The sequence below is a fragment of the Podarcis erhardii genome, assembly GCF_964252035.2.
Source record: "Podarcis erhardii genome assembly, chromosome: 4".
Taxonomy (NCBI): Eukaryota; Metazoa; Chordata; class Lepidosauria; order Squamata; family Lacertidae; genus Podarcis; species Podarcis erhardii.
The window spans coordinates 970,496-993,726 of NC_138508.1; the positions used below are offsets into that span (position 1 = coordinate 970,496).

Genomic DNA, 23,231 nt, shown 5'->3' on the forward strand with positions numbered 1-23,231 from the left:
TGTGGTCTCTTCCAACTCTATGATTCTATGAAAGCAGAATAACAGAACAAAGAAACAGATCCCGGATGTATACGTAGGATCTCTCCGCCCCCTCGGAAGGCAGGGCGAAAGAACTGAGCTGTTTAGCCCTGCAAGCTCAGGTTCTCCTCACAGGGTCATCTAGTCCAACCCCCTGGAATGCAATCTCAACTAATTGAAAGCGGATGCGGATGCTGTTTGTGTCTCCGTTACGGAAAGTGGTGTTGTTTTCAGTTCAGTTGTTCCTGCTGACAAGATTCTGTGATTATTATTCAATTTTATTTTCCAAATTTGTCAGTCACTTCCCCAGGGTAACCCAAAGCAATGTGCAGCCAAACCTTTCTGCCACGCCTGGCCCACGTACAGTCTGGGTTCTCCACCCTTTTCTGGTACCTCCTGGTACTCCTCAAACGAGAAGATAGAAGGTTGCTTGACGGAGCAGCTTTCCTGCATCAGCGTTCCCAGCAAGCAATGTTGGAATGCCCAAATGTGGAAACTCTCTTTTTGGGCAGAGATCTGTGTCTTGCCCAGCGAGCTCCATCTGAGCAGTGTGGAACTTCTTCTCCACTTCCAGAGGGAAGTAACTACTACTCGCTGTCAAGCTGGTTAGCTCGTGTTCTCGTTATGTGTTTTTGTGTTGTGAACCGCTGTGTGAGATTGGGATGAAGGGAGGGATATACAATTTTTTATACAGTGGTATACATTGATTATTCCTTTCATTTTATGGACCAATGGTCTTGTTAGATAGTAAAAATTCATGTTTTAGGGGTTGTTTTTAAAAGTGGAATGGATTAATCCATTTTGCATTACTTTCTATGGGAAAGAACGCTTTGGTTTAAGAATGGACTACTGGAACGGAATAAGTTCATAAAACAAGGTACCACTGTATTGCTGGGTTGCTTAAAAGATTCTTTTGTCGGCTCCATAGATTTTCAATTTGGTTAAGGTCTGGGCTATTCCCAGCAGTGGAATATGATTATATTGAAACCAACTTTTGCACAAAGGAGCAACATGACATGAAGCTGAATCCTGCTGAAATAGAAAATAAATAAATAAAAATGCTTCAGTATCTGGGGAAAGATCACATGCAGAAGGCTTCAGTTTGGGCTCAAGTGTTTGCTTTATGTATTTGGGGATTTTACATTCCCATTAATGAAGCACTAATAGGGTGCTTCACAGTAGGTGTAATGTAAGTGGGATGTAAATCTTCTCCGATTCTTCTTCTCACATATTTTTCTTTTATTCTGTTACGGTATGTTCTTCAAACTCATGAAACGAAAGAAGACCAACCAACTTGATAGCAATCACATAACAATATGACAAAAGTTAACCTAAGCAAATGTGCTTCCTTTTTCTAGTTATTTGGCTATAACATTTGATAGAATACAGGTAATTACATTCTTGATTAAATTATCTTTCCATTGATACATAACTTTATGATATTACTCAAAAAAAAAAAAAAAAGCAGGGTTATGAGCCATCAAACCTCTGAAATATACTTTTTTCCACAAAAGGCTTCCGCAATTTTACCACTGCTGTATATCAAACAAAGCAACATTCAACAACCCATCAAAATCTAATAACAAATACGTTGGTTAATGACGAACCACAAAGGTAATGAACACACACCCAACTCCCTTTAGTTCTTCTTGATTTGTTCCTGAGGCTCTAATCCCTTTTTGTCTCCATTGCAGATTGTGATGAATTGGAAATCGAGAACAAAGGTGAACACGACAAAATCCCCAGAGAGGAGAAGCCATGCAAAAATTTGGAGTGTGGAGACAGCTGCAGTCAGAGCTTCCATTACACTTTCCAACAAAGAAATCTCATTGGGAAGAAACCCTATCAGTGTGTGGAATGTGGAAAGAGCTTCAGTCAGAGCTCTAATCTCACTTCCCATCAAAGAACACATACAGGGGAGAAACCCTATCAGTGCACTGAATGTGGAAAGAGCTTCAGTATGAAGGCCTCTCTCACTTCCCATCACAGAATTCATACAGGGGAGAAACCCTATCAGTGTGGGGAATGTGGAAAGAGCTTTAGTATGAGCTACAGTCTCACTAAGCACCAGAGAATTCATACAGGAGAGAAACCCTATCAGTGCATGGAATGTGGAAAGAGCTTCAGTCAGAGCTCCTCTCTCACTTCCCATCACAGAATTCATACAAAGGAGAAGCCCTATCAGTGCATGGAATGTGGAAAGAGCTTCAGGAAGAACGCCCATCTCACTTTACATCAAAGAATTCATACAGGGGAGAAACCCTATCAGTGCATGGAATGTGGAAAGAGATTCAGTTGGAGCTCCGGTCTCACTTCCCATGAGAGAATTCATACAGGGGGGAAACCCTATCAGTGCGTGGAATGTGGAAAGAGCTTCAGTCAGAGTTCTGATGTCACTAAGCATCAGAGAAGTCATACAGGGGAGAAACCCTATCAGTGTTTGGAATGTGGAAAGAGCTGCAGTATGAGCTCTGATCTGACTTCCCATCAAAGAATTCATACAGGAGAGAAACCTTATTGGTGTGTGGAATGTGGAAAGAGCTTCAGGCAGAGTTCCTCTCTAACTTCCCATCAAAGAACCCACACAGGAGAGAAACCCTATCAGTGCATGGAATGCGGAAAGAGCTTCAGTCAGAGCTCCCATCTCACTAAGCATCAGAGAAGTCATACAGGAGAGAAACCCCATCAGTGCAGGGAATGCGGAAAGGGCTTCAGTCAGAGTTCCTCTCTAACTTCCCATCAAAGAACCCACACAGGAGAGAAACCCTATCAGTGCATGGAATGCGGAAAGAGCTTCAGTCAGAGCTCCCATCTCACTAAGCATCAGAGAAGTCATACAGGAGAGAAACCCTATCAGTGTGGGGAATGTGGAAAGAGCTTCAGGCAGAGCTCCCATCTCACTAAGCATCACAGAATTCATACAGGGGAGTCAACTCTCCAAAGCTGTCGCCATGAGCAGAGGACACCTGTTTTTTAAGATTGAAATTTGGACTTAATTAACAGGCATGCTTTGAAGTAGGGGAGATAAAATTATTTACTAATTGAATCAGCCACGTTTTTGATCTAGAGAAGGACTTTCATTGTAATTGGATCGGTATGTTGGGGGAGGTGAGCCTCGATTATTTTCTTTTGATATATTTTGCATTTGCTGTTTTACTCGGCAAATCTCCTCCAAAAGGTTAAGTTTTTGAAATATGCAAGCGGGATTTAAAGAGTATTTTGTTATTGTTATGGTTTAACTTCAAAATAGACTGTCTGAAATTTTGACTATGATTCTGGCAACGACCCTCAATGGAATGATAAAAAGAATTCTTGACTGCAGTTATTGTGTTTTCGCTGAGGCGTCAACTTGTTAGTAGCTGGAATGAGATCATAGAAGGGAATTTTGGATATCTGCCCGGGGCTAATGGCGGAAGGCTAAACCTCCCTTTTGTCTTGGATGTGACGCACTGAGATTTGCCCTTGTGTGCAGAACCGGAAAGTGACATTGCTGAGGACTTTCGAAAACAACGGGGGAAAGAAGAAAATATTTCATACAGAATTATAAAGGACTGACCCGCTTGCTGAATTAATGGAGGGATTATTTGAATACGAGCGAAAGTTGACTGGGCCTGTGGCTGTTAAAATAAACAAAACATAAATGAAGGATTAACATTGGAAATGATTTCTTTGGACTAATAAAGAAATGCAGTATGACATCATTCCCCAAAATTCAGAGCATGGGAAGTCACCCAAAGGATATATACAGTAATTTGGCATTGAAGAATTGGCTCTTTTGATTGTATTATAACTTAGAATGTTTTATTGTGGTCTTTATTGGATTGTTAAAATGGAAATTTAACAAGAATATTATATGTGCGTGTGCTGATAGGAGAAAAACCCTATGTGTGTGGAATGTGGAGTGAGCTTCAGTCAGGGCTCCCATCTCACTTCCCATCAAATCATCCATAGAAAGGTTGGGAAAACCATTGTGCAGCTTTAGGAGCCAGGCACATCCCCACCTTGTTAACCAGGCCTTTGGCTGATTACATCTAATGCGCTTTTAAAATGTGATAGGGAGGGGGGTTACAGGTGCGTATTTTGTGTTTTTATATTGTCTTTTTATCTTGTAAGTGTCCTGAGACGTGGGAACAGGAGTCAACTCTTAGAGACCGAGGGGTTTTTGCCCCCCCCAATAAAATATCTGAGGGGGCCACCCCCAAGTTGGTAGACATTGCCATTCCAATGGCATGAATGCATCATGTGATTGAAACTGCCTTGGTTGCACTGGTCAATGATCTTCGGCGGGCTAGGGACAAAGGTGAGAGCTGTTTCCTAGTTCTGCTGGCTCTCACAGTGGCTTTTGATACCATCGACCATAACATCCTTCTGGACCGTCTAGAGCATGGGTAGACAAACTAAGGCCTAGGGCCTGGATCCGACCCAATTGCCTTCTAAATCCGGCCCGCTGACAGCCCAGGAATCATTGCGTTTTTACATGAGAAAAATTATACCTTTTATTTAAAATGCACCTCTGGGTTATTTGTGGGGCATAGGAATTCGTTCTCCACCCCCGCAAATATTGTCCGCCCCCCCCCACAAGGTCTGAGGGACAGTGGACCGGCCCCCCTGCTGAAAAAATTCTCTGGTCTAGAGGAGCTGGGGGCACTGTTATACAGTGGTTAATCTCCTTCCTCCTGGGCCATGTCCAGAAAGTGGTGGTGGGGGATGAGTGTTCAGACGCCTGGGCTCTCACTTGTGGGGTCCTCAGGGTTCCATCCTCTCCCCCATGCTTTTTAATATCTATATGAAGCCGCTGGGAGAGATCATCAGGGGGTTTGGGCTGGGTGTCCATCAATATGCAGATGACACCCAGCTCTACCTCTCCTTTAAATCAGAACCAGTGAAGGCGGTGAAGGTCCTGTGTGAGTGCCTGGAGGCGGTTGGAGGATGGATGGCGGCTAACAGATTGAGGTTGAATCCTGACAAGACAGAAGTACTGTTTTTGGGGGACAGGGCGCGGGCGGGTATGGGGGATTCCCTGGTCCTGAATGGGGTAACTGTGCTCCTGAAGGACCAGGTGTGCAGTCTGGGAGTCATTTCGTGTGTTTTTTAAAAAATTATATTTATTAGAAGTTTAAAAATTACAAAGAAAAGAAGAAAAGAAAACAACAAAAAATTTAACAAAACATACATTACAATATATTAAAAACACACACACATAAAAACCAGTACAACAATAACAATTAAAAAAAAACACAGATCCAATATTCCATATCATTATCTTCCATTTACTTGTTTCATCGACCTCCTCACACCTCCCTTTTTGTATTCTAGTTTAGTTATTTGTTTCAGCAAATTCTTTCCATCTTTCTCAATTTTTATTGGGTAATTTAACAGTCTAACCTATTAATTAACTCAACAAATCCTTTCCATCTTTCACTATATTCTGTCGTTCAGTTTACCTTAATTTATTTTAACCTTATCTTACCATAAAGTACCTTAAAGCTTAAAGCTTAATACTTATTTATACATAACTCCTTATATCATTTCTACTAAAGCCAAATAGTTTCATTCCAACATTTTTCCTAATACTCGTTAATTTTACACTAATTCCCAAAATAAATTATTAAAAACTTTCTTCCAATCTTCATCCAACGTCTCTTCTTCCTGGTCTCGGGTTATGTCAGTCCTTACTGTCCATTCCATCTAGTCCATCAACCTGGTAATCTTATGTCCGAGGCTCTTAAGTCTTTTCCATGTCCCTTCTGCAGATGATCTTCTTGTTTATACCTGCACTTTTCCTTGTCTTTTGTTGATCTCTTTCTTAATTTCTTTCCTTTCTCATTGAGGGGTAGGTCTCAGGGAAACTCCAACCCAAAAATATCTCCATCTCCCCTCAGCAGATCAGCCCATTCCCCACAGTCCCATTTCCCTCTTTCAACAATGTAGTCCAGAAAGTATTTAAAAGCATGTTTCAAAGTCCCTCCAAAATTAAGAGCCCCCACAACTCCAGACCCCCCCTGGCCCGCTCCAGATTCAGTCTTCAAGAACAGCGGCTTATGCTCCTGCAGGGCCTCGGGTCTCTCCATTTGTGTTACTTGAGGTTCAGCAGCAACCTCCTCCATTGTCTTCTGCATTTGCACTTGCCCTGTCAAAACAGGTTCCTGGGTTGGTTCCTGAATGGTTTCTATATGAGCATTCACTGCTTGTCCAAAGTTTTTGACTGCAACAGCCATCAAATCTACCTTCTCATGCAACTGCTCCAACAAAGCGCTTGTCTTGCAAAGAGCAAGCACGAAAACTTCTTGTAGACACATTTTTATTCAAGGTCAGAGTCTGGTCCCACGATCCTAATCACCACAGCTGTGAAATTCCCAGATCAACTCCAGCAACACTTTAACAGGCTCCCTCTAGAGGATACAATTTCTATTTGTATCCATCTTTTGAAAACAAGTCCGACAAAAGAAAAATTACTTTCATTTTCCAAATTTTTTGTTTCTTTTAAATGCAAAAGGCAACATTGGAATCAATTTGTTTCTCTTCTTTAACTATCTGTCAAAAGACGTTTGATTCACAGTCAATGAACCTCCCCAAAAATTTCTGTCTCTGACACCCTGTTCCCAGGTTTGAGACGGTGGAAATTTATCTTTCTTTACTCACTCACCTGCAGGCTTGAACAATCAAAATTCCCCCCTCTTTTCTCCTGCTTCCAAGAGGGGTTTTGGTGGCTAAAACTGAAGGAAATTTAGACCTTTATATATGACTTTCCAGGCTTTAGCTTGCACAATTTTTGCTTCAATCTATTTACAAAAGCGGAAGGTGGACTTCCTGTTTAGAACCTTCCCGCTTCAATGCCAAATTAAAATGTTTCTTAATCCAATTTTCTGTTTTACTCACGGGTACTTGTTTAGAGTCCAATTGTCCACAGGAAAAAGTCAGCGCTCTCCGGCAACGGCTGTGCGGCTTCACTCCGTAAAAATAGCGGTCGATTCAAAACACCGCGCCGCTCACCCCACGTCGCTTCGGATGCCCAAAAAAGGGTTTCTCTGCGAGTAGGTGTCAGCCAAATCCCACGTTCCCAGGCTTCCTCCGCCTGGGATTTTTAAAGGGTCTCCACCTTCGCCACAACGGCAAGACCCGATTTTCGCGGAGCGGGTTCCTCTCGGTCAGAGGAGCTCCACCATTGCCGATGGCGCTAACCTGGAAGTCCGCAGCCTGGGAGTCATTTCGGAGTCACAGCTGTCCATGGAGGCACAGGTTAATTCTAAGTCCAGGGCAGCTGTCTACCAGCTCCACCTGGTACGCAGGCTAAAACCCTACCTGCCCGCAGACTGTCTTGCCAGAGTGATGCATGCTCTAGTTATCTCCCGCTTGGACTACTGCAACGCGCTCTATGTGGGGCTACCTTTGAAGGTGACCCGGAAACTGCAATTAATCCAGAATGTGGCAGCTAGACTGGTGACTGGGAGTGGCCGCCAGGACCACATAACACCGGTTCTGAGAGATCTGCATTGGCTCCCAGTATGTTTCCGAGCACAATTCAAAGTGTTGGTGCTGACCTTTAAAGCCCTAAACGGCCTCGGTCCTGTATACCTGGAGGAGCGTCTCCACCCCCATCGTTCAGCCCGGACACTGAGATCCAGCGCCGAGGGCCTTCTGGCGGTTCCCTCATTGCGAGAAGTAAGGTTACAGGGAACCAGGCAGAGGGCCTTCTCAGTGGTGGCGCCCACCCTGTGGAATGCCCTCCCAGCAGATGTCAGAGCAATAAACAACTATTTTACTTTTAAAAGACATCTGAAGGCAGCCCTCTTTAGGGAGGTTTTTAATGTTTGATGCTGTACTGTTTTTAATATTCAGTTGGAAGCCGCCCAGAGTGGCTGGGGAAACCCAGCCAGATGGGCGGGGTATAAATAAATTATTATTATTATTATTATTATTATTATTATTATTTATACCACGATTCGGCTGGTCTGAACTGCCCAGGCATCTTAAATGTCAGCTTCAGAGTTGTTAGGAAAGATAAGGAGCTTCTGTCAGGTTTTCTGTTTTTGTTTTCTTGGTTTGACCCAAGAGACGCCTGACATTGGCGATGGAGGGGAAGCCATGACTGGGCCAAACAAAATCCGTCCCAGAGAAGAGCCAGGCTTATTGAATCTCAGCTGGTAGTTAGTAGCAGTGATAGTAATAGTAATAATTTTTATTTATCCCCTGCCCATCTGGCTGGGTTGCCCCAGCCACTCTGGGTGGCTTCCAACACATATATACACATGAAACATTAATAATAACCATCTGATTACTGGAATGTAATAATGGAGGGATACAATCTATTTCAGAGAAACAGACCACACAAGAAAGGAGGAGGAGTGGCGTTGTATGTCAGGGATGTGTATACCTGTGAAGAGATCCAAGATTTAGAACCTCAAAGCCAAAGTGAGAGCATTTGGGTCAAAATTAAGGGAGAGAAGAATAACAGGGACCTCATTGTGGGAGTTTACTATAGATCCCCAAGCCAAACGGAGGACATAGATGATGCCTTCCTGGAACAGATAGCCAAGCATGCAAAAGGAAGGGAGATAGTAGTAATAGGGGACTTCAATTACCCGGATATTTGTTGGATGTCAAACTCAGCCAAGAGCATAAGGTCAAACAGATTCCTCACTGGCCTTGCAGACAACTTCATTGTCCAGAAAGGGGGAGAAGCAACAAGAGGAACAGCCATTTTAGATCTGGTCCTAACCAATGTTGACGACCTGGTTAGTGGGGTAGAAGTGGAAGAATCATTAGGCGCGAGTGATCATGCTCTTCTGAAGTTAGTGGGCGCAGGACATTGGGCATAACATTATGTTTGAGGATTGGGAAAGGTTGTGGACCACTGGGCTGAACTTCACCGCATGTAATGCTCTGAAGGAAAATGTAATGAAAATGATATATAGATGGTACATGACCCCAGTTAAACTTGCCAAAATATACCATTCGTCTGATAATAAATGTTGGAAATGTAAAGAAAATGAAGGAACATTCTTTCACCTCTGGTGGACATGCCCTAAGGTGAAGGCCTTCTGGGAAATGATATATAATGAGCTGAAAAAGGTATTTAAGTATACCTTCACTAAGAAACCAGAGGCCTTCCTTCTGGGTATTGTCGGCCAGAAGGTGTTAAAGAAGGACCGAACATTCTTTATGTATGCAACAACGGCAGCAAGGATTCTCATCGCAAAAAACTGGAAAACTCAAGATCTACCCACACTGGAAGAGTGGCAGATGCAACTGATGGACTATATGCAACTGGCCAAGATGACTGGCAGAATCCGAGACCTGGGAGAAGAGAAGATGGAGGAAGACTGGAAGAAATTTAAGATGTATCTACAAAAACATTGTAATTTGGTTGAATGTTAAGAAGGATGCTAGATTATAAAAATTGGCCACCACTAAATTAGATTTAAATTTGATGATAAGTGAGACTAAAGAAAATATAAAATTTTTTGGAAGAATTGCTAGATTATATTTGAATGAGTGGACATGAGATTGTAAACAAGTTGATAATTTGTTTGGAAAAAACTTTTAACGATGTAAATGGGAGCGGGAGACGTGAGGGAGTCCAAAGAAGTGATGAAACTATGTTTGTGACAGAAGTAAGATTGTTTATTATTTGTGCATTTATATTTAAAAACTTTAATAGTTATCAAAAAAAAAAAAAAAAAAGATCATGCTCTTCTGAAGTTTACTATACAGCGGAAAGGAGCAGCCAAGCATACTAGCATTCAATTTCTTGACTTTAAGAAAGCCGACTTCATAAAACTTAGGGAAGTGCTGGGTGAGATCCCATGGACAGTAATACTAAAAGGAAAGGGAGTTCATGATGGCTGGGAGTTTGTTAAGAGGGAGATAGTAAAAGCACAACTTCAGGCAATACCAATGAGATGGAAACATGGAAGGTGCCTAAAGAAGCCAGGGTGGCTATCTAAAGAACTTTTAACTGAGTTAAGATTAAAAAAGGATGTGTACAAAAAATGGAAAAGGGGGGAAACCACCAAAGAGGAATTCAAACAAATAGCCAGCACGTGTAGACACAAAGTCAGAAAAGCTAAAGCACAGAATGAACTCAGGCTTGCTAGAGAGGTTAAAAGCAACAAAAAAGGCTTTTATGGGTATGTTCGTAGCAAAAGGAAGAACAAAGAAACAGTGGGGTCACTCAGAGGAGAAGATGGTGAAATGCAAACAGGGGACACAGAAAGGGCTGAACTCCTCAATGCCTTCTTTGCCTCAGTCTTTTCCGATAAAGAAAACAATGCCCGACCTGAAGAATTTGGAGCAAATGATTCAGCAGAGGAAACACAGCCCAGAATAACTAAGGAGATAGTACAAGAATACTTGGCTAGTTTAGATGTATTCAAGTCTCCAGGGCCAGATGAACTGCATCCAAGAGTATTAAAAGAACTGGCAGATGTGATCTCAGAACCACTGGCAGTCATCTTTGAGAATTCCTGGAGAACAGGCGAAGTCCCGGCAGACTGGAGGAGGGCAAATGTTGTCCCTATTTTCACAAAGGGGAAAGGAGAGGACCCAAATAATTACCGCCCAGTCAGTTTGACATCAGTACCAGGGAAGATTCTGGAGCAGATCATTAAGCAAGCAGTCTGTGAGCACCTAGAAAGGAATACTGTGATCACCAATAGTCAGCATGGATTTCTGAAAAATAAGTCATGTCAGACTAACCTGATCTCGTTTTTTGACAGAATTACAAGCCTGGTAGATGAAGGGAACGCAGTGGATGTAGCCTACCTTGATTTCAGCAAGGCATTTGACAAGGTGCCCCATGATATTCTTGTAAAGAAGCTGGTAAAATGCGGACTTGACTATGCTACCACTCAGTGGATTTGTAACTGGCTGACTGACCGAACCCAAAGGGTGCTCATCAATGGTTCCTCTTCATCCTGGAGAAGAGTGACTAGTGGGGTGCCCCAGGGTTCTGTCTTGGGCCCGGTCTTATTCAACATCTTTATCAACGACTTGGATGATGGACTCAAGGGCATCCTGATCAAATTTGCAGATGACACCAAACTGGGAGGGGTGGCTAACACCCCAGAGGACAGGATCACAATTCAAAACGCCCTTGACAGATTAGAGAACTGGGCCAAAACAACAAGATAAATTTTAACAGGGAGAAATGTAAAGTATTGCACTTGGGCAAAAAAAATGAGAGGCACAAATACAAGATGGGTGACACCTGGCTTGAGAGCAGTACATGTGAAAAGGATCTAGGAGTCTTGGTTGACCACAAACTTGACATGAGCCAACAGTGTGACGCGGCAGCTAAAAAAGCCAATGCAATTCTGGGCTGCATCAATAGGAGTATAGCATCTAGATCAGGGGAAGTAATAGTGCCACTGTATTCTGCTCTGGTCAGACCTCACCTGGAGTACTGTGTCCAGTTCTGGGCACCACAGTACAAGAAGGACACTGACAAACTGGAACGTGTCCAGAGGAGGGCAACCAAAATGGTCAAAGGCCTGGAAACGATGCCTTATGAGGAACGGCTAAGGGAGCTGGGCATGTTTAGCCTGGAGAAGAGGAGGTTAAGGGGTGATATGATAGCCATGTTCAAATATATAACAGGATGTCACATAGAGGAGGGAGAAAGGTTGTTTTCTGCTGCTCCAGAGAAGCGGACACGGAGCAATGGATCCAAACTACAAGAAAGAAGATTCCACCTAAACATTAGGAAGAACTTCCTGACAGTAAGGGCTGTTTGACAGTGGAATTTGCTGCCAAGGAGTGTGGTGGAGTCTCCTTCTTTGGAGGTCTTGAAGCAGAGGCTTGACAACCATATGTCAGGAGTGCTCTGATGGTGTTTCCTGCTTGGCAGGGGCTTGGACTCGATGGCCCTTGTGGTCTCTTCCAACTCTAGGATTTTATGATTCTATGATTCTTTCTTTTACCGACCGCATGGATCCATGAGGGACTTGCACCCGACTGGCTGGGCTGATGAGTCGTCTCTCCACCTGGAATTTTCCGTAACACCCATAAAAGTGTATCATATTTATTGCTGAGAAATTGTACCATACTCAGCTTACGGATCTCAACCCCAAGAAACCCGACACAGAGTAGCTGCCTTTCCCCCAATTTCTTAGCTAGAAATAACTGATATTGAGAAGGAAGAAGAGAGAGAGGTAGGCATCCTTTCGGCGATGGTTCCCCACTCCAGTTTGCCTCTGTCGGCCCCCGATGCCCCTTTCCTGTGGCCCCTGAATGGCTCTCTCCTCATCCGCCTGTCTTGGGAGACAATGGAGGACGGCTCAAGCGGTGGGGAGATTGCAAGGCCTGCTGGGGCAGCTGGCTGCTGTGACGGACAGCAGAGCCAGAGCAGAGTCTGGGAGTGCAGTGCCTCACCATTCCACCAGGGGGCCAGAGCCTCTTTCTGATTGGCTATCCAGAGGGGGGTGGCGCCAGCACTTTTGGAGGGAAAATAAAGAGAGCCCTTTCTGAGGGGATTTGAGATGGGAGAGAGGGAAGGTTGGGAGAAGATGGGGATGAGGAGAGGGGGGAGGGAGGGAGGGAGAAGTGGCTCTGATCTGAGTGGATCCTCCGCTCTGAGGAGAATTTCTATGGAGCCAGAGGAAGGAGCCTCACAGCTGAGAAGGGGAGACCATGTTGAGGGTCTGAAGGGAGTGAAGCTGGAGGGAGAAGCTGTGGGAAGACTCTCCTCTTCTTCTTCTTCTGGGGTCTCCTTCCAGTCAGGAGGAGAGAGATCTTCTAGGAAAGGGTGATTCCTGAGTCCATGGCAAGGGCTGAGAGGATCCCCTGGGTCTGGCATACAAAGGAAAATACCTCAGGGGAACCGAGGAAAAGTGGCCCCTCGCTGTGAAGGAAGCTGGGCTGTGTCAAAAGTATACCTCATGGAAAGACCTCTCATAACTAAGGGAGGGGATGAGAGAGAAGCCGCAAAAACAGACTTAAACCTTATACTGTAGTATTCACAGTGGTACCTCGGGTTAAGTACTTAATTCGTTCCGGAAGTCTGTTCTTAACCTGAAACTGTTCCTAACCTGAAGCACCACTTTAGCTAATGGGGCCTCCCGCTGCTGCCGTGCAATTTGTGTTCTCATCCGGAAGCAAAGTTCTTAACCTGAGGTACTATTTCTGGTCAGCGGAGTCTGTAACCTGAAGCGTATGTAACCTGAGGTACCACTGTATTCTGGATACCTAAAGTGTAACAAGTGATTCTGAGAAGAAGGGGTTCGAGAAGGGAAGCAGCAGTTTAGCGTCGGAGCTCATTATTTTGAGTTATTTCCGTCCAAAAAGCTCGACAACTCCTGGCCATCCCCCCCTCTCAAAAGGGAGGTGTCCCCCAGCCCTGGACTCCCCCAGAACAGCTCTCCCAGGCCGGCTTCTTCCTCCGGTGGCAGCAGGGCTCTCTCTCCAAGGGAGATGCTCAGAGCCCAGCCAAGAGCCAAAGGCCCCCCCAAGGGACCTAGGGAGATGCTCAGAGCCCAGCCAAGAGCCAAAGGCCCCCCAAAAAGGAACCGAGGGAGATGCTCAGAGCCCAGCCAAGAGCCAAAGGCCCCCCCCAAGGGACCGAGGGAGATGCTCAGAGCCCAGCCAAGAGCCAAAGGCCCCCCCCAAGGGACCGAGGGAGATGCTCAGAGCCCAGCCAAGAGCCAAAGGACCCCCCGAAAAAGGGACCAAGGGAGATGCTCAGAGCCCAGCCAAGAGCCAAAGCCCCCCCCCAAGGGACCGAGGGAGATGCTCAGAGCCCAGCCAAGAGCCAAAGGACCCCCAAAGGGACCGAGGGAGATGCTCAGAGCCCAGCCAAGAGCCAAAGGCCCCCCCAAAAAGGAACCAAGGGAGATGCTCAGAGCCCAGCCAAGAGCCAAAGGACCCCCCGAAAAAGGGACCAAGGGAGATGCTCAGAGCCCAGCCAAGAGCCAAAGGACCCCCCGAAAAAGGGACCAAGGGAGATGCTCAGAGCCCAGCCAAGAGCCAAAGGCCCCCCCAAAAAGGAACCAAGGGAGATGCTCAGAGCCCAGCCAAGAGCCAAAGGACCCCCCGAAAAAGGGACCAAGGGAGATGCTCAGAGCCCAGCCAAGAGCCAAAGCCCCCCCCCCAAGGGACCGAGGGAGATGCTCAGAGCCCAGCCAAGAGCCAAAGGACCCCCCGAAAAAGGGACCAAGGGAGATGCTCAGAGCCCAGCCAAGAGCCAAAGGCCCCCCCCAAAAGGGACCGATGGAGATGCTCAGAGCCCAGCCAAGAGCCAAAGGACCCCCCGAAAAAGGGACCAAGGGAGATGCTCAGAGCCCAGCCAAGAGCCAAAGCCCCCCCCCCAAAGGGACCGAGGGAGATGCTCAGAGCCCAGCCAAGAGCCAAAGGCCCCCCCCCCAAAGGGACCGAGGGAGATGCTCAGAGCCCAGCCAAGAGCCAAAGGCCCCCCCCCAAAGGGACCGAGGGAGATGCTCAGAGCCCAGCCAAGAGCCAAAGGACCCCCCCAAAAGGGACCGAGGGAGATGCTCAGAGCCCAGCCAAGAGCCAAAGGCCCCCCCAAAAAGGGACCAAGGGAGATGCTCAGAGCCCAGCCAAGAGCCAAAGGCCCCCCAAAAGGGACCGAGGGAGATGCTCAGAGCCCAGCCAAGAGCCAAAGCCCCCCCCCAAAGGGACCGAGGGAGATGCTCAGAGCCCAGCCAAGAGCCAAAGCCCCCCCCCCAAAGGGACCGAGGGAGATGCTCAGAGCCCAGCCAAGAGCCAAAGCCCCCCCCCCAAAGGGACCGAGGGAGATGCTCAGAGCCCAGCCAAGAGCCAAAGCCCCCCCCCAAAGGGACCGAGGGAGATGCTCAGAGCCCAGCCAAGAGCCAAAGACCCCCCAAAAAGGGACCGAGGGAGATGCTCAGAGCCCAGCCAAGAGCCAAAGACCCCCCCAAAGGGACGGAGGGAGATGCTCAGAGCCCAGCCAAGAGCCAAAGGCCCCCCCAAAAGGGAACGAGGGAGATGCTCAGAGCCCAGCCAAGAGCCAAAGGCCCCCCCCCCAAAGGGACCGAGGGAGATGCTCAGAGCCCAGCCAAGAGCCAAAGGACCCCCCAAAGGGACCGAGGGAGATGCTCAGAGCCCAGCCAAGAGCCAAAGGCCCCCCCAAAAGAGACCGAGGGAGATGCTCAGAGCCCAGCCAAGAGCCAAAGGCCCCCCCCAAAGGGACCGAGGGAGATGCTCAGAGCCCAGCGAAGAGCCACAGGCGCCCCATAAAAGGGACCGAGGGAGATGCTCAGAGCCCAGCTAAGAGCCAAAGGCCCCCCCAAAAGAGACCGAGGGAGATGCTCAGAGCCCAGCCAAGAGCCAAAGGCCCCCCAAAGGGACCGAGGGAGATGCTCAGAGCCCAGCCAAGAGCCAAAGGCCCCCCCCCAAGGGACCGAGGGAGATGCTCAGAGCCCAGCGAAGAGCCACAGGCGCCCCATAAAAGGGACCGAGGGAGATGCTCAGAGCCCAGCCAAGAGCCAAAGGCCCCCCCAAAAGAGACCGAGGGAGATGCTCAGAGCCCAGCCAAGAGCAAAAGGCCCCCCCAAAAAAGGGACTGAGGGAGATGCTCAGAGCCCAGCCAAGAGCCAAAGGCCCCCCCAAAAAAGGGACCGAGGGAGATGCTCAGAGCCCAGTCAGGAGCCAAAGGCCCCCCCCAAAGGGACCGAGGGAGATGCTCAGAGCCCAGCCAAGAGCCAAAGGCCCCCCCCCCAAAGGGACCGAGGGAGATGCTGAGAGCCCAGCCAAGAGCCAAAGGCCCCCCCCCCAAAGGGACCGAGGGAGATGCTGAGAGCCCAGCCAAGAGCCAAAGGCCCCCCCCCAAAGGGACCGAGGGAGATGCTCAGAGCCCAGCCAAGAGCCAAAGGCCCCCCCCCCAAAGGGACCGAGGGAGATGCTGAGAGCCCAGCCAAGAGCCAAAGGCCCCCCCCCCAAAGGGACCGAGGGAGATGCTGAGAGCCCAGCCAAGAGCCAAAGGCCCCCCCCCCAAAGGGACCGAGGGAGATGCTCAGAGCCCAGCCAAGAGCAAAAGGCCCCCCAAAAATGCACCGAGGGAGATGCTCAGAGCCCAGCCAAGAGCCACAGGCCCCCCCATAAACGGAGCCAGGGTTAAGGTGCCCCTTTAGAGCCATTCAAAATGACAGAAATTAATAGAAATCAGAGTGAGTGTGCAATGCAAGGGGGGGCTGAGCTGGGGGGACTCGGCACTGCAAGGGTTAAAGGGAAGTGAGCTGCCTTCCTAGAGAGGCCAGGAAGTGGACGGGGGGGCAGGTCCTCCAGAGCCCAGGCCCCCCCCTCCCCAGTCCTTTCCTGCTTGGGTGTCTCTCCTGCAAGGGCTGCCTCGCTCTCCCCTCCTGGGATCTGGTGAGTCTCCCCTCTCTCTCTCTGGGATCTGGTGGGGGTCCCAGGGCTGCAGCAGGGGAGGGGGCCTGGGGGGGGCCCTGATCTGCTCCTGCAGGGGGGGGGACCCCAAGTCAGGGAGGAGGAGGGGGTCCTGCCAGGAAGGGGCCAGGGCTGCCACGCTCTCCTTCCTGCAGATCAGAGGATCCCAAACTCAGTTGGCCTTTCAGACAAAATGACTCCCACGAAATCTCATTTCTTTAAACAAAGGAGTCCCATTGCACAACAGAGGGAACATGTGCAAATGGTTTTCCAAAGCTGGACGAGGAGGTGGACTAGACACCCCCAAAAGAAAACCCCCAGGGAGGGAGGAAGGAAAGGTGGGGAAGAGATGCCAGGAGTAAAGAGAGGGATCCCAGCCCATAGTCTGGCTGCCGCATTGGGGACCAGTTTCCCAGTGTCTCCCAGTGTCTCCCAGGGCAGCTCCCCACGGAGGCCACGGCAGCCATCCCCTCGCACCCAGAGCAGGGCATCCCAGGACCCCATCCTCTCTCTCCCAAAGGGATTGTTGCTGGAAAACCAGCCGGAAATGGGCGCTGCTCCTCCCTGAGCCTCCAGGGACCTGGGCATCAGTGGCTGTGCGTGTGTTAAGCCATCTAAGAGAATAATAATAATAAGTTAGTTTCCTAAATTTCAAGGGCAAAGTCTTTGGCCTTCAGGGGGCCTTCAGGGGGTTTGCCAGGTACATTCCTGGCCCTCACAGCAAAGAAAAAGGGACCCCACCCCAGGAGTCTGTCTTGAAAGTGGCAGAGTCCAAGTGCAAGAAAAGAAAAGAGAATTTGGGCAACTGGCTGGTTTTAAACTTAGTAACGCCAAGATGAAAAGGTTAACTAAAAATACAGTTTAAGATATGGTGGAAGAATTGCAACGCAAGTATTTGGGAATATGGTTAACAGCAAAGAGTATAAATTTAGCTGGCCCTCAGAGCAAAGAAAAAGAGACCCCACCCCAGGAGTCTGTCTGGAGAGCGGCAGAGAGACCAAGTGCAAGAAAAGGAGACAGAAGCAGGGGAGTGGGGGTGGGGGGAGCAACTCCTGAGGACCCCCGAATGAGGACCCCCACTAGAGCCAGGCATCCATTTTCCACAAGATACAAATGACTCCTTTGTCAGTCAGTTCTGACTTCATGCATTTAATTTACGGAAGAATTTAATGTTTGATGAATTACTGTATTTTAATATTTTGTTGGAAGCCTCCCAGAGTGGCTGGGGAACACCAGCCAGGAGGGTGGGATATTATTATTATTATTATTATTATTATTATTATTATTAGTTGTTGTTGTTGTTGTTGTTGTTGTTGTTGTTGTTGTTGTTGTCAATTGAATTGATATACCACCCTTCATCAAAAGATCTCAGGAACATTGAAAACATAGAACTCATAAAAAAGTATACAAATGATAATAAGGATAAAGGGACCCCTGACCATTAGGTCCAGACGTGGCCGACTCTGGGGTTGCGGTGCTCATCTCGCTTTATTGGCTAGGTTGGCAGGAGCAGGGACCGAGCAACAGGAGCTCACCCCGTCACGGGGATTCGAACCGCCGACCTTCTGATCGGCAAGTCCTAGGCTCTGTGGTTTATTTATTTTTTATATAAAATATTTATTAAAAGATTTTCTTAATACAATAAAAAGCAAAAAACAAAATAACATATAACATATAATAACCATATTTTCTTCGCTTCTTTAGACTTCCTCACATCTCCCGTTCCTGTGTTCCTGATTTATAAAAATTTAACCAGCAATTTATCACCTTGTTTCAATTCTTATTTTATAATTTTCCAATATTGTGTCCCTGATTTTAGATACTTTTATCCAAACCATAAAAGCTTAATTTTAACATAATATTTATCCAAAATTTATCTTTTCTTAAGTTTCACTTATCTTCATATTCCTTCCAACTAGCTTAATGGTGCCATGTTATTTACAATCTAGCATCTTTCTTAACACTCATACAGTTTGCAATGTTTTTGTAAGTAGACCTTAAATTTCTTCCAATCCTTTTCCACTGCTTCCTCTCCCAGGTCTCGGATTCTGCCGGTCATTTCTGCTAATTCCATGTAGTCTATCAGTTGCATCTGCCATTCTTCCAGTGTGGGCAAATCTTGGGTTTTCCAACGCTTGGCGACAAGTATCCTTGCTGCTGTTGTTGCATACATAAAAAATGTTCGGTCCTTCTTTAACACCCTCTGGCCGACAAAACCTAAAAGAAAGGCCTCTGGTTTCTTAGGGAAGGTATACTTAAATACTTTTTTCAACTCATTATATATCATTTCCCAGAAAGCCTTAACTCTAGGGCAGGTCCACCAGAGGTGAAAGAACATTCCTTCAGTTTCTTTACATTTCCAACATTTATTGTCAGACAAATGGTATATTTTTGCAAGCTTGACTGGGGTCATGTACCACCTATATATCATTTTCATAATATTTTCTTTCAAAGCATTACATGCCGTGAACTTCAGACCGGTGGTCCATAACCTTTCCCAGTCAGCAAACATGATATTATGCCCAATGTCCTGTGCCCACTTTATCATAGCTGATTTGACCGTTTCATCTTGTGTATTCCATTTTAACAGCAAGTTATACATTCTTGAAAGTACCTTAGTCTTAGGTTCTAACAATTCCGTTTCCAACTTCGATTTTTCCACCTGGAATCCTATCTTTTTATCCAAGTTAAAAACCTCTTTAATCTGAGCATAATGTAACCAATCTCACACTTTATCTTTTATTTTCTCCAAACTCTGCAGCTTCCAATTATCTCCATCCTTTTCTAATATTTCCCAATATTTCGGCCATTCGGCCTCCATATTGAGTCTTTTCCGGGCCTTAGCTTCCAATGGTGATAACCACCTTGGGGTTTTGTTTTCCAGTAAGTCTTTATATTTTGTCCAGACATTAAACACTGCTTTTCTGACAATATGGTTCTTGAAAGCCTTGTGACTTTTAACCTTGTCATACCACAAATATGCATGCCATCCAAAAGCATTGTTAAAACCTTCCAGATCCAAAACACCAGTGTTTTCAAGAAGCAGCCAATCCTTCAACCAGCAGAAAGCTGCTGATTCATAATACAACTTTAAGTCTGGCAGGGCAAAGCCCCCTCTTTCTTTAGCATCAGTTAATATCTTAAACTTAATTCTGGGCTTTTTGCCCTGCCAGACAAATTTGGAGATATCTCTTTGCCACCTCCCAAAGCACTCCATTTTATCCACAATCTGTAAAGTCTGGAACAAAAACAACATTTTTGGCAATACATTCATCTTTATGGCAGCAATTCGGCCCGACAAGGAAAGTTTCAATCTTGACCAGCCTTCTAAATCCCTTTTAATTTCTGTCCAACACTTTTCATAATTATCCTTAAATAAACTCAAATTCTTAGCTGTTATGTTTACCCCTAGGTATCTTACTTTTTTAACCACATTTAACTCTGTCTCTTTCTGAAACCTTTCTGATTCTGAAGATGTCAATTTTTTTTCCAATACCTTAGTTTTTTGCTTGTTTAATTTAAATCCCGCCACCCGACCAAACTCATAAATTAATTGTAATACCCTTTTCGTACTAGATTCTGGCTCCTGTAGGGTCAGAACCAGGTCATCTGCAAAGGCTTTAAGTTTATACTGTTTCGCTCCGACCTGAATTCCTTCGACCAACCAGTCCCCTCTAATCATATTCAAGAGCACCTCCAGGACTGAAATGAATAACAAGGGAGAGATAGGGCAACCTTGTCGTGTTCCTTTTTCAATTTTGAACTCTTCCGTCACCACATTGTTAACTATCAGTTTAGCCTTTTGTTCTGAATAGATTGCATCTATCCCATTTTCAAATCCCCGTCCCACTCCCATCCCTTCCAGGTTTTTCTTCATGAACTTCCATGAAATATTATCAAAGGCCCACAGTGCCACCCGCGTCCCTTATACAAATGATACATCACCTCAAATCCTTTAATCAGGTGAGTTTTCTCCTTTCGAAAGAGGCAGGTGGAATCTTCACATTTGTTAAGAGAATAAAGTTGAAACCTAGTGAAATATGGGGAACCAAGAGCATCTGCTTGGCATGCAGTGCTGTTGTTGCTGTTGTTGTTGTTATTTACTGGAAGGCATGAGCAAGCAGGCTGATTCACATCACAAAAATCACTTCCGTTGCCTCCACAATTTGCATTGCAATCTTCTCTCTAGGAGGGCTAGAGTATGGTTACCAGATATTTTTCAATGAATCCGGGGACACTTTTTTTTTTGGAAGCTGAGTAGCAACAGGGAGTCAGTAGTGGGGATGGTGAGGCAAAAGACCCTGGCTCCCTCTCCTTCTGCCAGAAGCCCCCCTCCCTGCTTGTCTCTCACAGCCAGGAGACGTCCGAAAATGGAGGAGCAAAGGCAGGCTTCACGCTGGCGCACTGTTTCGCTTGCCAGAAACCCCAGAGAGGAGGCGGCTTGGAAAGCTGTGGGGAGCCAGGGGCCTTCTCTTTTGGCAGCTGACTCAGTATTGATCCAGGCAGAACTCCAATGTATAGTTAGCAGAGTGAACGTGTAAAGACGTTACAGGAACCCCCCAAAATAGACCAGAGGCAATTGTATTTCACCCAGCAGAGCTTTACTGCTACTGAAGACAAATGAGGATACGGGTCCCAAATCCAAAACGTTCGGAATTGGCCCTCTCCATCAGAAATCCAGTTGCAGCAAACTTAACTGAAATTTCCCATAACTTATAATAAATTTAAACCTTAAGACTCAGCATACTATGTACAGAACACCAGAAGGAAGAGAGAGAGAGAGAGAGAGAAAGTGAAACCCAGGCTCCTTCTGGCCTCTTCTTAGAGTCAGCATGACCTTGACAGAAGAGATGACAGAACCACTTTAACCCAGCTGTACTCAGCTTCTCTGAAGGAATAACCCAAACACCAGGAACCTTCTGCTTGTTTCTTTGATGCAGAGAAGCTTCCGGAACCCTCTTGAATTAAATAGGGAATGAGCTGCTGTTCTCATGAGGCCTGAAACTCAGCCAAGTCTGTGAATATCGTGTTCTTGCTGATAAAGAGTAAACTCCAGCTGTGAACTGTGGGATTTCCTGCCCAGATAACTCTGTGACACCAGCCTTCTGAATGTCGCCTGTAGGATTCATCTGTAGTTGCAGTTTTCATGGAATCCAGGAGTTGAAAGGGACCCCAAGGGTCATCAAGTCCCACCCCCCGCATTGCAGGAGTCTCAGCTAGATCCTCCAAGACAGATGGCCATCCAAACTAGGCTTCTTGTATTTCTATATTCATCACTGAATGCTAAAATTGGCTTTTAAGCAGTGGACAGGCAAGAACAAATAGTGGCCAGGATTCACCTAGCCAGCCCCATCTGCTGCGAAATATAGCCTGCCCCCCATTCCTCGATGCCCCCATGAACCCCTTGAATTTGGCTCTAGGGCACTGGGAGGGATCCTCCCCAGAACAACTCAGGAGGAGAGGAGAAAGTGGATCCTTCCATCAGGGAAACTGGGATTCTTCCATAGGCAGAATAACGTGGAAAACACAAGGCGGAGTACAAAGATGAATACCCAGAATAAAAGAATTCCATTAAAGCGTTAAAATAAGCATCCATAATAAAAATGTGCAGCAAAGCAATCCTACTGAAACAACGCAGCAATTAAGAGGAAGGAAAGAACAGAGCATTGTGTAGCAGATCATATTGATCCTGTTTCAGAGGAGGACATTTCCCCTTTTTCTTTTAGGGTCCAGTTTGCTTTGAAGACATCTCTGTTTGTTTCACTGAAGAGGAGTAGGCGTTGCTGGATCCTGACCAGAGAGCTCTGCACAAGGGCATCATGGAGGAGAATCATGGGATCGTGGCCTCTCTTGGTAAGGCTCCCTGTCGGATCGTCCTATCTGCCTGGAAATTCAAAAAATACCTTTATGTGACAAACCTTGTATATTTTCACAGAGCTCAGCAGCTACAACACCTGGGAATCTAACACCTCCACAATAAACCTTGAGCAGCAAATTACACTTTTTTCTTATATATATAATTTTTAAAATTATTCTCCATTTAATATTGTACATTTGCATCATCATTATCCGCTATACCACCCTGGCTTTTTAGAGCCTCAACTTCCTTCCCTGCCACCTCATGGCTTTCAAAATTAATCTTTATATCATTGCAATTTGTACATTTTCCAATTCTTACTACACTCATTACAGAATGGCTCAAAATTTAACATCACCCTGCTAGTGATGTTACTTGCTTACAATAATCTTTCAGATATCGTATAAATTTACTCCAACCCTTTTGGAATACTTAATCGTGCTGGTTTTGAATTTTTCCTGTCAGTGTCACCAGATATGCAAAGTCCATCATTTTCATCTGCCAATCTTCTAACAGAAATTCTCACCATGTCAATTAATACTGAGTTCGGGAACCTTTAGCTTTAATTCTGGCCTTGCAACACCTTCCCATGGAGTGAAGCAAGTTTCTTAATTCTGCAGCTGTAATAATGTGAAGCAAAGATGGAATTATTGCCTCTATTAATTGGGCTTTATTGCTAGTTTGCTTCTGACTAGTCAGCTCCAAAGATTTTTGATTGGGTTAAGGTCTGGGCTATTCCCAGTCCATTCCAGCAGTGGAATTGATTATCTTGAAACCACCTTTTGCACACAGCAGCAACATGACATGGAGCTGAATCCTGCTGAAATATAAAATAAAAATGAATCAGTAAATATTTATATAAATATATCTAAATGCTTCAGTATCTGGGGAAAGATCACATGTGGAACGCTTCAGTTTGGGCTCAAGTATTTCATTTATGTATTTTGGAGCATTTACATTCCGTTTTATGACACAAATTCTGCCCACACCTTTT

General features: G+C 46.1%; 2 protein-coding genes across 5 annotated transcripts in view; both read left to right on the forward strand.

The window, feature by feature from the left end:
- The window catches only part of LOC309341007 (uncharacterized protein), a 119,947-nt gene extending 115,357 nt beyond the window's left edge, over positions 1-4,590 (forward strand). Inside the window, exon 6 of the mRNA XM_081860384.1 lies at positions 1,713-4,590. Within this exon, the coding sequence (XP_081716510.1) occupies positions 1,713-2,995 (1,283 nt within the window). The 3' untranslated portion in view covers positions 2,996-4,590. The remainder of the gene's footprint in view (positions 1-1,712) is intronic.
- The window catches only part of LOC309341025 (uncharacterized protein), a 95,377-nt gene that overhangs the window by 68,337 nt on the left and 3,809 nt on the right, over positions 1-23,231 (forward strand). For 3 of the 4 annotated variants that reach the window (XM_081860421.1, XM_081860422.1, XM_081860420.1), the window contains exon 2: positions 22,107-22,233. In XM_081860421.1, coding sequence (XP_081716547.1) covers positions 22,200-22,233 — 34 coding nt within the window. In that variant the 5' untranslated portion in view covers positions 22,107-22,199. Of the gene's footprint in view, positions 1-16,265; positions 16,363-22,106; positions 22,234-23,231 lie in introns of those variants that run through there. The other variant, XM_081860419.1, reaches the window with a different exon arrangement.